Here is a 15,350-nt window from a genome sequence, read left to right as displayed (position 1 = left end):
AAGAGAAAAAGTGCACTATTAGTAAATCCAATCACTGCCCGTGGTGGGAAGATGTGGAGCCCACTTTTTTTAAACTTTTTTACAAGGTGATTAAACCAAAATGGGAATGGCCCACAGCAGTCTTCTGCTAAGGGTGTTTGAAATGACTTGTTCCAGAAATTTCAAGTGCATTTCTATGAAGAGAAGATGATATTAAGAGAACAATAGAGGAAATTAACTCGCAAAAAATCTTCTGATAAGAAAAATCTGTGACAAAATCCATTATTCCAAGAACCCAATTTCATAAATCCACGCCTCCAGGTATTCTATTGTCATTTTTTCCATTGCGGTATTGTAATTTGAACTGTTTTTCTTACAGATTTTGATAGCCCGATCACAACAATTTTTGGGCATTGAACCATCTCTGGTGAGATCTACCCCATGAATGGCTTGGATCAATTGATATAATCTGTTTCCACGAGTTCTTCCCCGATTTTTTTTGGCTTTCCTACAAGTTCCGACTTATTTATAAAGAAGGCAACTGAGCCCAAGCTACAGTGAAAAGTTTACACTGCAAAGAAGAAAAACCCAATATATGGAAGCATAAGAAGAGTTCTATAAAGAAGAGGATGACAATACTAGTCATGGGGCCAGCCGATCTATGTGCCACACCTGCGTTCCATCGACCTCCCTCAGAGAATATTGCAACCTGTGAACAAAAACTAATATGCATTAAAAAAAAACCATCCTTCTAAAGTCCGAATAATTTTCAAGATGTCCGCAAGAACAGAGAGAGAACAGCAATAAACCCACCGATCATGCAGGCGAGACTGTTGTCCTTGCCAGAATTCCATGACTCTTGGCTTAAGTCTGTAACCTCCCCAGTGTTTGGGTTTAGGAATCACGCTTCTGCATGCTCACAAAATCACAATTAAGTTCTTCTAAACGAAAAAGTATTGTTTTCCCCTGGTGGGTAAATGCAGAAGTTTTCATAGTCGAACTTTAACCTTATTATGTGCTTCCAATGGGGTTTAATAACTGGAGTCTAACAATGATAAGGGGCAATCCTTAAGTTTGAATTTTTATTTGAATATATTTTACCATTAACTTTGGATATTGAACATGAACACACATGTATAACTCCCTACCTGTGAATACAAAGTAGAGGGGCCAGGGTAGAAAAAAAATAAAAAGTAGAAGGGCCAAAGTTGCTTTAAATCTTCTAAACCCACTATGAAACCAGAATAACCTTTCAAAAGAAAATAACAGATTGAAAATGATTAAATATACATTCAGTCAATCAAAATCACACAGCTTTTGCAAAAGATATTTAAACAATAAAAATATGATTCCAAATCCCAACAGGATCATACAATATACAATTTAAGATGATTTTGGTTCAAGAATACAGTCAAGGACTATATGATCCAATTTAAATTATTTGATTTATACAGTGAACTTAAGCCGTTGGAGACCTCTCTACGGGTTAAAAATATAGTTGGCCGACGAGGCGGGTTTTCCGGAACCCTATCCTACCAGAGAAATTATCTCAGGTCGGGTTGAGTCTATTTTTTTATGGGAAAACCCGAAGTTTTTCGGGTCAGGTTGGGTTTTTATTGTTTAGCGTGACTAATTTCAAATCATGTAGAAAACAACCAATACTCACACCAAAAATCTCTAAATTTATGTCATCAAGTGGATAAATCTAAGGAAACTATTTTTACACATCACAAATATGATCACCTCAATGAAGCAATTCTATCAATATTTTGGAAAGTAATTTTTCATGTGGTTTGAGAGATAATTAAGAAACATACAGTACACTTGTAAGAGTCGGGTGGGGTTTCAGTTTCTTCTTCTTCTTTAAACCCTACCCGACCCAAGATTGATTTTTCAACCTAAAACCCTACCCAACCCAAAACCCATGATTTCTAAACCCGACTCATGTTATTTTCGGGTCGGGTCAATGCAGGCAGGGTAAAACCCTACCCAAGTTGCAACCCTAGGCCCAACCTTTTATAATAATTTTTTATCATGTTCACCATACTGTTTAAGTTAGAGAGGCGACCAAGACCATGAGCTTTGTGTAAATCATCTAATATAAAAGGTAGAGGTTTGCGTATCATTCATTCTACTTCTGTTTCATTATAAACAACAGTCAAAAGTATGGTACAACAAACAGCATGTGTATCACATTGAAATTAATAGCAGATTTCTGAAAGGTTGCTGATATTGGCACTACCATGTGATAATTTCACTACCTCATCTTGCCTTTTATTATTTAAACGGTTTTCAAAGGTTATTACAGTTCCCAAAAAGTTCTAAGAAGGTAATTAAAACAGGAAAAGACAAGCTGAGTTTGTGCAATTACTAAAACATGGTAGTGCCAATATCACTATAGCCTTCTGAAAAATAGAAGTAAATTCAGAATCCAAGTAAAAATAACACATCAAACTAACCCATCAGAGAATTTAGCTTCCAACTCCTTGTATTCTTGGTGAAGTACGTGCCTTCCGGGTACTATACTGCTCTGAAAACAAACAAGTTTACATCAGATTGTCACTGAGGCAAATGACTAAAAAGATCTATTGTAAATGTGAAGAGAAAGGAAGAGAAAGGAAGATAAAATGGACCTGCTTGCTAACTATTGCTCCAATCTGACTTCCTCGAGGACGACTATGGAAATATCTCTCGGATTCCTCTTCCGAAACTTTCTCAACAGGTCCTTCTACTCTAACCTACAAATTGTGAACATAAACAAAATTTAAAAGATCAAGTCTAGAGTGATGATGTCATAAGCTTGGGTTTTTAGCATCCTGTATAATTTTTCCTTCCCAGTATGTGGACCTTTTCAGGATGTATGAAAGAGTCACTACAAGAAACTCTACATTCACCGACGACCGACAAAAATACCGTCGCTGTTATAGACTAATTTCCGATGTTTATTTAATAAACGTTGGTGCATCTAAATTTTGATCGTTCCCGCAATTAGAATTCGCAATATTAATCAGCGGTGTTTATGAAACGTTGGTGAATGTTATACGGAGCGTCGTTGTATACGAGACCCAAAAACGAAAATGAAAAAAAAAGATACCGCCCGAAAAATCATGAAAGATATCCCCCTCCTTAGCGCGAAGCTATTTTCTTTGTCTCTTCCCTCGTCGAAACCCTAGCCCCAAGCGAGAGGTCTGCTATTGCGACTCTAACGCTAACATTCAGCGACTTCATCGCCGGCAACTCCATCACTTAATCCGATTAGGGTATGTCTCTCATAAGATTTTCACTTCTCTTCTCTCAACTAGGGTTTGTTTTTTTCCATTTCAACAACAAATTATTGTATTTCTTTAATTTGATTCGATTAGGGTTTTGGTTTATTTTTTAATTTTAGTTCATTTTCCTTTTTATCTTGCAGATCCTTCTACATAAATCTCTAGTGTTTTTCTTTGTGTTTTTCTCTTTCTAGGGTTAGTTTTCTCCATCTCTTGACCAAATATTAATATTTCTCTTGCTATTATCTTGTTTTCGTTTGCTATAAAATATGTTTTGAATTCATTTTGGTCATGGTTTATTTCTCTTGCTTTGCTATAATCCCTGTTTTGTTGAATCTTGGTCTTTTTGTTTTTTTTTTGTTCTTTTTTTTTTTTTGCAATTAGCTGTGGAATCTTTTACCTAATCTCTAAATGGCTGAGAGGGAGGATTGAGAGCTTACCAAAGGGAGGATTCGAACCTCTAACTTGTAGTTTTCTTCATAAGAGATCATGTCTTATTTTGTTTGATTCAGCTGTATCTTGGATAATGAGCAGAGTGTCATTATATTTTTGGCCGTTATTTTGGTTAAAAGAAAGGGGGGGGGGGGCGTTCAGAATCAACATATTGGTTAAAAGGGGGCGAATGCGTTCTGCAGAGTTAGTGAAAGCATTTTATGGAAAGGATAGAAGAAGAAATTTCTTCAAGGGTGGCCTCTGCTCCTTTTATGTGGATGTGGTGGTAGACATGAAAAGCTCAATAATTTACTTGTGGTGGTAGACAGAATCCTTCCATTCAAATCAATTAGCCTTTTAAAAATCCAGGAGAAAAGCAATGGATAAAAGTTGGATGGAAGTGCGAAGGTACGACCATCATAAGTATTATTACTTTCCCTCGATTTGGCTTATTCGTTATTTTAATATATACGTCTCACTCGTTTTCAACTTTGGATTAAATAGGATTGCTCCAGCGTATACGGATGGGGTTAATCAGTTTCTTAAATTCACACTTGCCAATACGCATTTTGGGAACAAGATCAAATGCTCATGTGTTATTTGTGTGAACCGTATATTGCTTGATGTGACTGAATGCCGAGACCATTTGATTATCAATGGGATCATGAAGGGCTACACCAGATGGGTTTTCCATGGGGAAGCTGGATCATCGTCGGGTGTTACGGCTGATTCACATCGCCGAGCGAACGAAGAGCCGATGATACAAGATGAGAAAGATGGAGAATCATACTCTGAAATTCTCTTCCCATTCACCTACCATGGAGGTGAGTCCTCCTTGAGCCCAAGGCTCGTCACAAAAGGAACCAAGACGACATTTCTGAAATTGGTATCCCTTTGACACTAATTATGAATTTATGACCTCAGCCACATCAAACATGTTCCCGTTTACATAGCCATGGACATTTGCTTCAGTTAAGAGTTTGAATTATATAGAAAGAGTACACGCCATAGGATAAGGTGCATTGCATACATCATATACATTCCACATCATGGTCGATTTCTACTATCTCTATTGCATGGTTTTCTTTTTAGATGGGGCATGAATTACAGTTTTAATGGCAGTTGTTTCTTTTGTAAGTGATGTGTATAGTGTACATGAGTGAAGAGAATACTTGTAGAGAGGTTTGGTTGTAGAAGGCATTGAATGGGTGCATGACAAGTGGCATGCCAACTCATACAATTGGGGACCAGCCTTACCATGCCACTTGTGTGCCACATCATCAATTGCCAACCTATAAGACAATTGTATTCCACTTGGATGGAAGGTTCTAGACCTCCACCTCGAGTCTAGAGGTCATGGGAGAGCTTTGATCCGATTTGTTTTTTTAAGATGAGCATATGACTTGAATCACTATCTTTTATCTGTCAAAATTCATTAAATTTTCTGTGCTTGAAAGATTTTTTAAAAAAACTGGCTTAGTTTATTTCTGGTCTAGTTACACTTTGATTTAAGGATGAGGAATTTAAAAAATAAAAAAATAAAAAAATTTATATATCTGCTCTGTATATTTGGCCAAGATTTTTGTGTTTTTTTAGTATTTGTGAATGTTAGATTTTTATTATGATTAGAGCTCAAATTTCTGTTCAAGTTCCATACGAGTAGATGTGTAGTAGCTTTAGGCAAAATTGAAGGCAATGGACTTAGAAAATATTCTTGTTTTGTTTAACAACTATTGAAATCAGAGTAGCATGCAAAAGCCTAAGTCTTATATTAATAGGTCTTCAGCTTTGTTTAATAGATCTTCAGCTTTGTTTGCTAGATCGACTTATATTAATCTGTCTTCAGTTTTGTTTCTTAGATCTGCTCTTGAAAATCTTATCTTGGACTTTTTCTCACTCTAAAGATCCCAATCTGATTCTCCTCCAGATATTTTAAGCTTACCTGTTTTTGTGCCCATTTTTTTAGGAAAAATTCCTAAGTATGTTTTTTTTATGTTCTTTTTTTTAATGGTTTCTACTGCTTGGTTACTTATTATAGCAAGCAGCTATGTTCTATATACAATTCTGTAATGAATTATTTCCATTCATTGCAATTATTATAAAAGTTCCTTTGTGAGTCTGTAGACTGTAGAATAAAGGTCTTTAAGAAATTGGTTTGTAAGTAAGAAATTCCAAACCATTTAATGACAAAGTGAGCGAATGCAATGGGACAAGTTTGAACATATTAAGATTGTTTCATGAGGCTAATTACTTATTAAGACACTGAATGTTTGCAATTCTTTATAAATTGAGTGGATGCAACTGTTGGATTCTTTTCGAAAACTTTTATTAGTTACAACAATTGCTTGATTTTTACTTATGGAATGATACAGTATTGCTCAAAACATAGAATTGGTTAGTATTTCCCTTTTAAATAGCATAAACTTGTTCTTAGTGAAAGTTCTATCGGGTTGAGATGCTTGTTGGTTTTACGTCCATTACATAGCATACAATCCTCTATAGTATGACTACTTGAGTTTGTCTAAAAAAAAAAAAGGATTCAACTTGTTATCCCTCTTCTTAATACATTTGTTCTTCTTGGCTGATTGTTTTTAAAAAACAAAGAGATAGTTGAATAAGCTGTTGGATGTTATTTTTCGTAATCCTTCATTTAGTGGTGTCTATCAAATGTTCACGTATGCATCTTTGAGTGTGAAATTAATTAATTCTTCTTTCTAATCAATTCCACACGGTTGGAAATAAATAATACTATCTTATTTGATCATACAGATATTGCGCATGCAGTAGTTTAGACTTTAGAATGAATGACCTTATGTCTTTCTTCTTCTTCTTTTTTTAGTTTTTTATTTAATTGTCACAATTGAAGTGGGCTAAATGAACTATCCCCGCAACAGTGATCTGAGCAATTTAGTTAAGAAAAAAAGAATAACTTTTATACACTCTTATATCAGACGGATGTTGTGTTATATTTAACTGATTCCTTGTGAAATTGTAATAAGGTTCTATTTAACTGGTTCCTTGTGAATTTGTAATAAGGATGACATGAGCTTCCATCCTTCAAAGGAGCAGCTGGTGGAAGCTGTTGGAAGGCATTTTCTATCTCAGGTATCTATTAACCACTTTAATGCTTATCTTCCACATTACATGTTGAATTGGGAATGCTTATCTTCCGTTCCCTTTCTGTATTACTAGGCTGACATGAGACTCTGATGCGTTATTGTTCTTATCTTTCTCAGGATATGATGAGACTAATGGGAGGCGAGCTGAACACATGAAATCAGTTTTATATCTGGCAAATCATCATATTCTTGTTCCTCTATTTGTATCTCCATTTGATGGACATATTCAAAATAAAGGGATTTTTTTTTAAAAAAAAATTTGTCTATATTTACCGACGGTCAGGACCGTCAGTGATTTCAACAATGAAAGTGCAGCCATATCCTATTCAACGACGTTTTGTGAGTGTCAGTCTTATCACCGACGCTCCAAAAACGTCGCTGAATAGCATATTCACCAATGGTCAGTAACCGTCGGTGTACTTACCGACACTCCAAAAATGACGGTAAATATACGTATCCAAAGACCACTGGGGATTTAACGACGGTCGTGACCGTCGGTGTAAATTATAAACACCGACGGTTTCTTAAAGCGTCGGTGATTATCTTAACAACAACGTTTGATTTTTATTTATAACGACGTTCATAAACGCCGGTATAAATAGTATCACCGACGTTTTTCAATAAACGTCGGTATATACATTTACGCACGGTAGCATCATCGACGTTCAGTAAAAGTGTCGGTGTAAGTTACACCGACATTCATTGGTATATACACCGGCGGTCATGACCGTCGGTGAATGTCCTTTTTCTTGTAGTGAGTATACTAGAATATGCTGCATCAAAAACAAAAAACATAGTAGCATATTTCCACATGAAAAATATCATTTGAAACCAGCGTTGACGAGTGGATAACACAAAAATATACAGGACCATTCTTTTGAGTTATCAATTTCACAGAGTTCCAAGAGAGATCCAACTGAAATCCTATGGAGATGGTAAAAAAAAAGGAAAAAAAGGGGAAAAAAAGTATCTTCACAATTTGTACATCCATAATGTGAAACAACCAATTAATCCAAAAGCTTAAGCCATTGGAGATGGCATTATATAATATTTTATACTTTAACACTCTCTCTTACGTGTGGCCCCTCTTTTTTAAGGCTGGCCTACATATGGCACATGTCACCCCTCTTTTGGGTTGGCAATTACATGTGGATTTTTAATATCAAGGAGTTTTGAAACCAGGACCTTTGCTCTGATACAATGTGAAACAAACAATTACTCCAGAAGCTTAAGCCGTTGGAGACGTCATTAATATAATATTTTATACTTTAACACATAACATCCCAATAAGTACCACAACCAAGTCACCATCCCATCAGGGCAATAACACATCTAATACCTGCAGCACCTCAATGTTTCCCTTACAACTATTGTGGTTTGAATCATGGTTTTAAATTTCGGTCTTTGCCAAAACCGAAATTTTAGCCAAAACCCTGAAATTTGGTAGCAAGTCCAGAAATTTTAGCTTTTTGGGCCGAAATTACCGAAATTTCAACAAAATTTTGTAAAAATAAAAAGTAAAAAATTAGTATTTTATCGAAATTTTGACCAAAATTTGGTACATTTCGCCAATTTTGATTTCGGTACGTTTTGTTTTCGCTCTTCACCGAAATCCGAAATTGATTTCGGCCGAAATTTAAAACCATGGTTTGAATCTGATGATTATGTACTCTTCCCAAGTGTTCAACCAATCCAAGCATAAATTTCAAAGTGGCACACTTCAAGATACCAAAAAGTTAATTATTTCAGCTCCTATGGTCATAATCCTCAGTTGATAAAAGCATTCGACTTTAACAAGGCATCAATCGAGAAGAAGGCGTAGGGGAGGGAGGGAGTAGAGGAATGTGGCCTAACCATGCCATAGTTTTATTGCTAGCGTCCATCGCAGAGGGAATTTTGCAAATGATCTGTCGCATGTCAGACCAGCCACCTCGTGAAGGATGACAAAATCTGCTGAAAAGTGATCCTTTGTGGCTGGTCTGCCTAAATTTGTTAGTGTCCATCGCAGAAGGCATTTCACGGATGGTCTGTTGCATGTCAGAGCAGCCACATCATGAATGAAGACAAAATCTGCTGAAAAGTGAGCCTGTGTGGCTTATCTGACATGCAACAGCCCATCGGCGAAATGCCTTCTGTGATGGACGCTAGCAAATCCCATTTATAATAGGTTACATAAATTTAATTTCTATTTCCATGTGGCTTTCAGTTGAGAAGAATAAGACACTCCAAACCAAATTTATCCAAGAGGGAATATTTTGATACTTTCCAGGAGAAAAGGGAGGGTGTAGTGTCCTAGGGTGACGGGGTATACTTGTGACGTCACAGGAGTTTGGACGGTGAAGATCAAAATTTTGATGAAGTGGTTCGTACTTTGGGTGGTGTGGCATATGTCCCAAAGCTATGGAAGAATATAGTATCTCTTGGCTGGTTGGACTCCATGAGTTGCAGGTTTTCAGCTGCATGTGGATCCATGAAAATCACACACGGCTGACGTCACAGGAGTTTGGACGGTGAAGATCAAAATATTTGATGGAGTGATTCATACTTTGGGTGGTGTAATATGTCCCAAAGCTATGGAAGAATCTAGTATCTCTTGGCTGGTTGGACTCCACGAGTTGCAAGTTTTCAGCTGCAGGTGGATCCATGAAAATCACACACGGCTGTATAGTTTTGATGAAAGGAGAGAAGTGTGGTGGTTTATATCATCTGGTCGGGACCACGGTGACTATGTTCTTAAGATCTCGATGGCTTGTTGGAACAGAGTGGTAGTGCGTGCACGCGTAGGGTCTCTTTTGCAGTTGTGCAGAGACGGATTTTCAGGTTGCAAACGATGGTGAGAGGAAAACAATACCTGCGTTGGGGAAGATGGATCTAGATCTCTCTCCAGGATTGACTAGATGAGTCAATGGGTTGGCAGCTACACATGTGCATTGATTGTGTTGATCGAATCGGGAGGAGTTAGAACCAGGATGATTCAAGGGTGTGTAGCTGGTACTTCGGAAGGCCAATAGTGGTTTGCGGCGATAGCGGATCCGTGGTGACATCAACGGAAAATCTTCATGTGGCTTGGAAATAAGCCAAAGGTAGAGATTGTTGGGAAAGTTGCCTTATTACCAACCATTAGTCTTTCCTCTATTGGTTAGGAAAGTGGGTTGTAGTGGGAAACCAAAACAAGAAGGGTATTTTAGCTTTTGGAAATACCAATATAGTAAAATATCTCCTCTTTAGCAACATTTGAAGAGCACGACAAGAGTAGGAACGGGAGAGTCTGTTTGTGTGTGGGCCACAAAGAGGGGTGTGGCAAACACGAGAGAGAGAGAGAGAGAGGAGAACATGAGAGTGGTTTTCTTCATCGAGTTTATTTTTCTTGGGTTCCTCTTGGAGCTTTCTCTTGGTTTTCTCTGGTTAATCTCGTGTACGGTCTTGGGTTTGAAAAGCAAGGAAATGGTTGTGAGTTTTGGTTTAATCCATTGTAATACTTGTAAATTGTTTTTCTCATAGTGGAAGATCGTGTTTCTCGCCCATTGAGTAGGCTTAGCCAAACCACGTAAAATCTTGGTGTTCATCTTGTGGCTTGCTTTTGTGTATTTTACTTTACCATTTAATTTGTGCACGATCGGATTGCATTTGCCTGGCGGATTTTCTCAACACTTTTTTTCTAAATAATGTAGAAATGTTATTAAGAAAGTGAAGTCACAAGCAACTAATAGATCTTTCACCCAAACAAGGTAGCAAAACATGAAAAAGAAAAAGAAAAAGAAATCAGAAAATTGGACACAATAAAGAAATAAAAGGTGTCAAACCACAAACATTTTGCAAACAAGAGTTTAGAAATAAAAGTGAAGTCACAACCAAAATAATGGTTACTACTGTTTTTAACAGTGTGACAGAAAATAAGCCTAATCTTGATGAGATGCTTCTTGATTCCCCATTGTATGAAAAACCCAATTATTCCAGTCTAACCTTCAAGCCTCCAGGACTGGAGGACTGGAAAGCAAGACTAGACTACAGGACAATAGAGTCATCTTTCCATAACAACAAATGGGCTGGACCCAAATTTCAACTCAACTAAGCCGTTGTCCCAAAGTAGTTGAGGTCGGCTAATGAATCCTGTAGAAAATTTTCATGAAGAAGGAAGAAAAATTCTATAATCCATTCCGAAATAACTTGTCAATGAAATAGTGGTGAGGCACACAAAAAAGGGCCTGCAACCTGAGGTACAAGAGAGCTATAAAATACAAGATAAGAAACACTAGGAAAGCATTTATATCATATACTTTAGGCATGAAGAAAACTAGGATCACTACGGTTTAAGACTGGTTGTGTTTCTTCAGAAGTGACAATCAATTTCCTCTCGTTATTTTTCACAAGTTGCCACTGCTGAAATATCAGACCGGTTGTCTAAAACCCAGGGGGTATGCTTTTGTGATAGCTAGGTTCATTGATGTCGCCGGCGAGAAATGGAGTTCAATCAAGGAAACAGAGTTCACAAAAATACCTATCAAGTCTTCATCATAAACCTCTAACTGATACACTGCCTGGGAAGTTGTCTTCACATTCAACTAGTTGACTCACTCCTCTGAGTCAACTCATTTTTCATAATCTCAAACTTATCGGACCCATACGATGAATGCCATTGAAACTAATGCTGATTTCCTCTGAAAGGACACAATTAATGAAAAATAGTGCAGAATATGCTGGACATACATTTACTACACAAGGCTACAATTTCTCTTAGAATATCATATTTGCTTCTGTGAATCAACAACACATATAAACATATGAAAAGTACTTGTATACTTGATCATCATGATCAGTTCCTAAAAATTCAAAGCAATTGCAATCCTCCAAGGTATGACAAAAGAAACATTGGTTTCTTCATTTTTAAAAGGCCAAAACAAGTTATTTTGCTAAGATTTATAAACTGTGCCGACCTTCGTCCAAAGGCATTTCAGATTAGCTTTGATGACCATCTCATGGAGATTACTAAACCCATGATGATTGATGATCAAGGCGTTTACAAATATTCAAATAATTTTGTTTATCTCTGAATAGCCATAATATGACTTTTATCATTTGAACTTTGAAGCATGGGGCTTAGGTGCACAATTTCTATCTCTCTTCTCTACTTTTTTTGGGTGCATTTGATTTTTACTTTCATTTGTGCTTAAGGGTTAGTTTTTCCATTTATTTTTAAATCCTCACTTTTAGGGAAAAGTTTTTGAAACCCAATTCAACCCCCTGAGATTTCATTTGGTATTAGAGCATTAAGCTCTTAATTAGAGATTTTTAAAAAGTTTCTTAATCTTTGTTTTAATTAAGACTTTCAAAATTTTAAAAGAGAAAAGATAATGGCAACCCCATCTGGATATGCCAAAGGCCAATCCGTTTCAAGACGGACTTTTATGGCTCAAATTACAGTTATTGGAAAACCCAGATGATTTTCTTTTTACAAACATTAGATTATGAAATGTGGGAATTAATTGAAGATGGTTACTTTGCTCCCACAAGTGAGAGAAGTGAGTGGTCGGTCGCAAAAAAGAAGAGAGTCACATTGAATGCTAAAGGAGTAAACACATTCTTTTTTGCTTTATCTCCCAAGGAATTCATTCAGACTTGTAAAATGGCTAAGGAAATTTGGACAACCCTTGAAACCACTCATAAGGGGACTTCTCAAGTCAAGAAATCCAAAGTAAATATGTTAGTTAGTGACTTTGAGGCTTTCACCATGAATGATTGTGAATCTATATCTGACACGTATACTTGTTTTCCTAACATTGTTAATGAACATGAAGGGTTAGGTAAAATATATATGGGTCTAGAATTGGTGAATAAGCTACTTTATCTCTTCCACCGAGTTGGGATTCCAAAGTCACCGCTATTGAAGAATCAAAGGACCTTGACAATATGAAGTTGGAGGAGTTGGTTGGCTCTCTTGTCACTCATGAGATGAAAATGAAGAAAATAGAGGAAAAGATGAAGCGCTTGGAGAAAGAGAAAGATAAAGGAAAATATCTAGCCTCCAAGGCCAAGGAATCATCTTCCTCATCATCCTCAAGTGCTGATAGCGAAGAGAAGAAGGCCTTCAAAAGATTTAGGAAGATCTGGAGGAAGAAAGAAAAGAAAGGGAAGAAAGATAAGAAAGAAGAAAAGAAGAAGGAAGAGGACCCAATTAGATGTTTTGAATGTGGCAAGCAAGGACACATAAGGCTGAAATGCCTTCTCCTAAAGAACAACGAGAAAAAGTATGAAAAGAAGAAGCATAAAGCACACACGGTAAATTAGGACGGGCTTAGTGTGAGCAATAATTCATCATCAAGTGGGAGCTCTAAGGAAGAAAAATCAAACATATGCATCTCGACCCGGAAAGAAGATCCTAATGTGTGTTTCATGGCCGATATTGAAGACAATGAGGTAAGCTCACATCACTCTTCAAGTTCCAATTCTAGTTATAATGATATGTCATATGATGAGGTTTGTAAAACATTAGATTTACAAATGAGTATAAATAAGTTTTAAAGGAAAAAATTTCCCATATTGAAAAAGAACTTGAAACATTAAAATTACAATTATTTTCTAAATTTCAATCTCAAGCCCAATTGGAAAAGGATTTAACGCTTGAAAATGAGACCCTTAAAGGTCACTTAGGTGAACTTGAATCCCAAGTTTTGAGATTTCAAAACATGGCAAGTTCATCCAAGTACTTTTTGAAGATGAAAATTTTGAGTTTTTAAAACAATCGAGTCATCTTCAAAATGAAAATGAGAGGCTTAGGGTATGTCTACACAGGTTTATGAATGGAGATAAGGTTATGTACATCATCCTTAAGAAGGCTAGTTCTAAGCCTAAACATGTTTATCATGATAGAACTAGTCTTGCTAACCCCTTAGTTAGATGCCATTATTGTGGCCTTCAAGGGCATTATCAATTTCAATGTGCATCTAAGTTAGGGATAGCTATGGGACCAAGAAAGCTTGGATTCCTAAAGTTCCAACTTGATTTCATTTTAAAATTGGCTTAGATTAGGGGCTTGTGCTTATTTTTTAATATCTTTTCGTATTTTAAAGCCCAAGGTTCCAAGTTATGTTTGTATTCATCTACCTTGGCATTTCTAGTGTTTGATTCCCCCCTCCTATGTTAAAATTGGTATTTTTGATTGGGGAGGATTTTTTTGTCTAAGAGGGAGATTAATGCTTTATTTTCGTATGGTATACCCTCTTGTTTTATAAAACCCTCTTGTTTGGTTTTCTATTTCTGATAGGGGGAGTTCATATTTCTAAAGGGGGAGATTTAAAACTTGTTTTGTTCATTTAAAACCCCATTTTTAACTAAACCCTCCTTAATTGAATTTGATAATTAAAAAGGTGGAGTTGTAGTTTGCATAATTTCTTTGATTAAGGGGGAGCTTAATAATTGAAAATTTTATTCCATTTAATTGTATATTTCTCCAACTTTTTGTTGATGCCAAAGGGGGGGAGAATTGCTATACTTTATTGGAAAATCTCTTGTGATTGTCATCATAAAAAAGAGGGAGAAAATTGTTGGCTTAGGCGAGTACTGGACCCAAATCAAAGGTTGGCCACATGGTCCTAGGTCTTGTGCCAGTAATGCCCCCTGGTCTACACTCTTAATAAAGATAATGGTAGCGCCTTTCCCATCAGCAACTTCTTCTGGGAGAGTTGGTAAGCGCCACGATCCTACACCATATCATTTCCATCTAAATTGTGGAAACGAAAATTTTTCCTAGGAAAAAAGTTCCTCAAGAAACATATTTCATGCAATTCAAATAGGGCCCTAACTTCCGTTTCTTTTAACTTCTTTTGACATAAAATTGGCTCAAAACAAATTTTAGATCTGTAGAGGTTTCTTTATGGTTCAATCCCTCTACTGATGATTGGAGGGTTAGGATCATCGTATGAGGTAAGTATATAATTTTTCAGGCATGGCCCACTAATGTTAAGGCTGAACAAATGAATCGTTCAGATCTTCAAACTAGATTGGCCCAAAAAATTGATTTTTTAGGCAGTAATTATTTCCATGCACCTCTGATGCCAATGTATATGATATGAAGTCTCTCTTTCAATTTTAGTTTCTTGTACTCCTTCCTTTTTTATTCTCTCCTAGTAAGTCTCTTTCCTTTTTTGTTTGCTGTTATCTTGTGCTAGTAAGTCTCTTTCCTTTTTTGTTTGTTGTTATCTTGTGCTAGTAAGTCTCTTTCCTTTTTAGTTTGTTGAAATCCTGTGCTAGTAAGTCTCTTTCCTTTTTAGTTTGTTGTTATCTTGTGCAAGTAACTCTCTTTTGTTTTTAGTTTTGTTATCCTGTTGGATCACTCCTTCCTTTTTTACCCTCTCCTAGGAAGGTTTACTAATTGCGAATCTCTTCTTAAAGATTGGAGGATTTTTTTTTCCTTAAATCTATTAGGAATCCTTGTTGTATAAAAGGAGGTGGGGAATTTTATTTTACAAGGATTCGAGAGAGGAGTTTCTTATTGGTTGGGGTATGGGTTTGAAGGAAATGTTTTTGCTACTTTTTGTACTACTTTCTCTTGGTA

General features: G+C 36.4%; 2 protein-coding genes and 2 long non-coding RNA genes across 4 annotated transcripts in view; 3 read left to right on the top strand and 1 right to left on the bottom strand.

Annotated features, from left to right (window-relative positions):
* Positions 1-278: 278 nt before the first annotated feature.
* Positions 279-2,759, bottom strand: LOC143889527 (uncharacterized). The gene is made up of 4 exons (XR_013254846.1): positions 2,613-2,759; positions 2,439-2,509; positions 793-888; positions 279-688 (listed from the first exon to the last, which is right to left on the bottom strand). It is a non-coding gene; the product is annotated as an uncharacterized LOC143889527 (long non-coding RNA).
* A 95-nt stretch (positions 2,760-2,854) lies between these two features.
* LOC143889528 (uncharacterized) lies at positions 2,855-3,824 on the top strand. Its single transcript, XR_013254847.1, has 3 exons — positions 2,855-3,239; positions 3,392-3,443; positions 3,633-3,824. It is a non-coding gene; the product is annotated as an uncharacterized LOC143889528 (long non-coding RNA).
* Positions 3,825-3,830: 6 nt separating this feature from the next.
* Positions 3,831-7,057, top strand: LOC143889525 (uncharacterized). Its single transcript, XM_077393773.1, has 4 exons — positions 3,831-4,088; positions 4,185-4,566; positions 6,717-6,785; positions 6,917-7,057. The coding sequence occupies exons 1-4, from the start codon at positions 4,060-4,062 to the stop codon at positions 6,953-6,955; spliced, it is 519 nt and encodes a 172-aa protein (XP_077249888.1). The 5' UTR covers positions 3,831-4,059; the 3' UTR covers positions 6,956-7,057.
* Positions 7,058-15,285: 8,228 nt separating this feature from the next.
* Positions 15,286-15,350, top strand: part of LOC143890576 (uncharacterized) — an 11,310-nt gene continuing 11,245 nt past the window's right edge. Inside the window, exon 1 of the mRNA XM_077395295.1 lies at positions 15,286-15,350. This exon is cut by the window's right edge and continues 113 nt beyond it. Within this exon, the coding sequence (XP_077251410.1) occupies positions 15,299-15,350 (52 nt within the window). The 5' untranslated portion in view covers positions 15,286-15,298.

The sequence above is a fragment of the Tasmannia lanceolata genome, unplaced genomic scaffold, assembly GCF_043159265.1.
Source record: "Tasmannia lanceolata isolate RefF3 unplaced genomic scaffold, GAP_Taslan_0.1 ptg000013l, whole genome shotgun sequence".
Classification (NCBI taxonomy): Eukaryota; Viridiplantae; Streptophyta; class Magnoliopsida; order Canellales; family Winteraceae; genus Tasmannia; species Tasmannia lanceolata.
The sequence above is the reverse complement of the archived record's forward strand: the minus strand, read 5'-3'. Positions and strand labels throughout refer to the sequence as shown.

Bases quoted from the DNA above. Each gene is read 5' to 3' on its own strand.
- LOC143889525 (XM_077393773.1), top strand. From the start codon at position 4,060: ATGGATAAAAGTTGGATGGAAGTGCGAAG. The intron at 4,567-6,716 runs GTATCCCTTTGA...ATTTGTAATAAG, and splicing joins AGACGACATTTCTGAAATTG to GATGACATGAGCTTCCATCC. The intron at 6,786-6,916 runs GTATCTATTAAC...TATCTTTCTCAG, and splicing joins GAAGGCATTTTCTATCTCAG to GATATGATGAGACTAATGGG.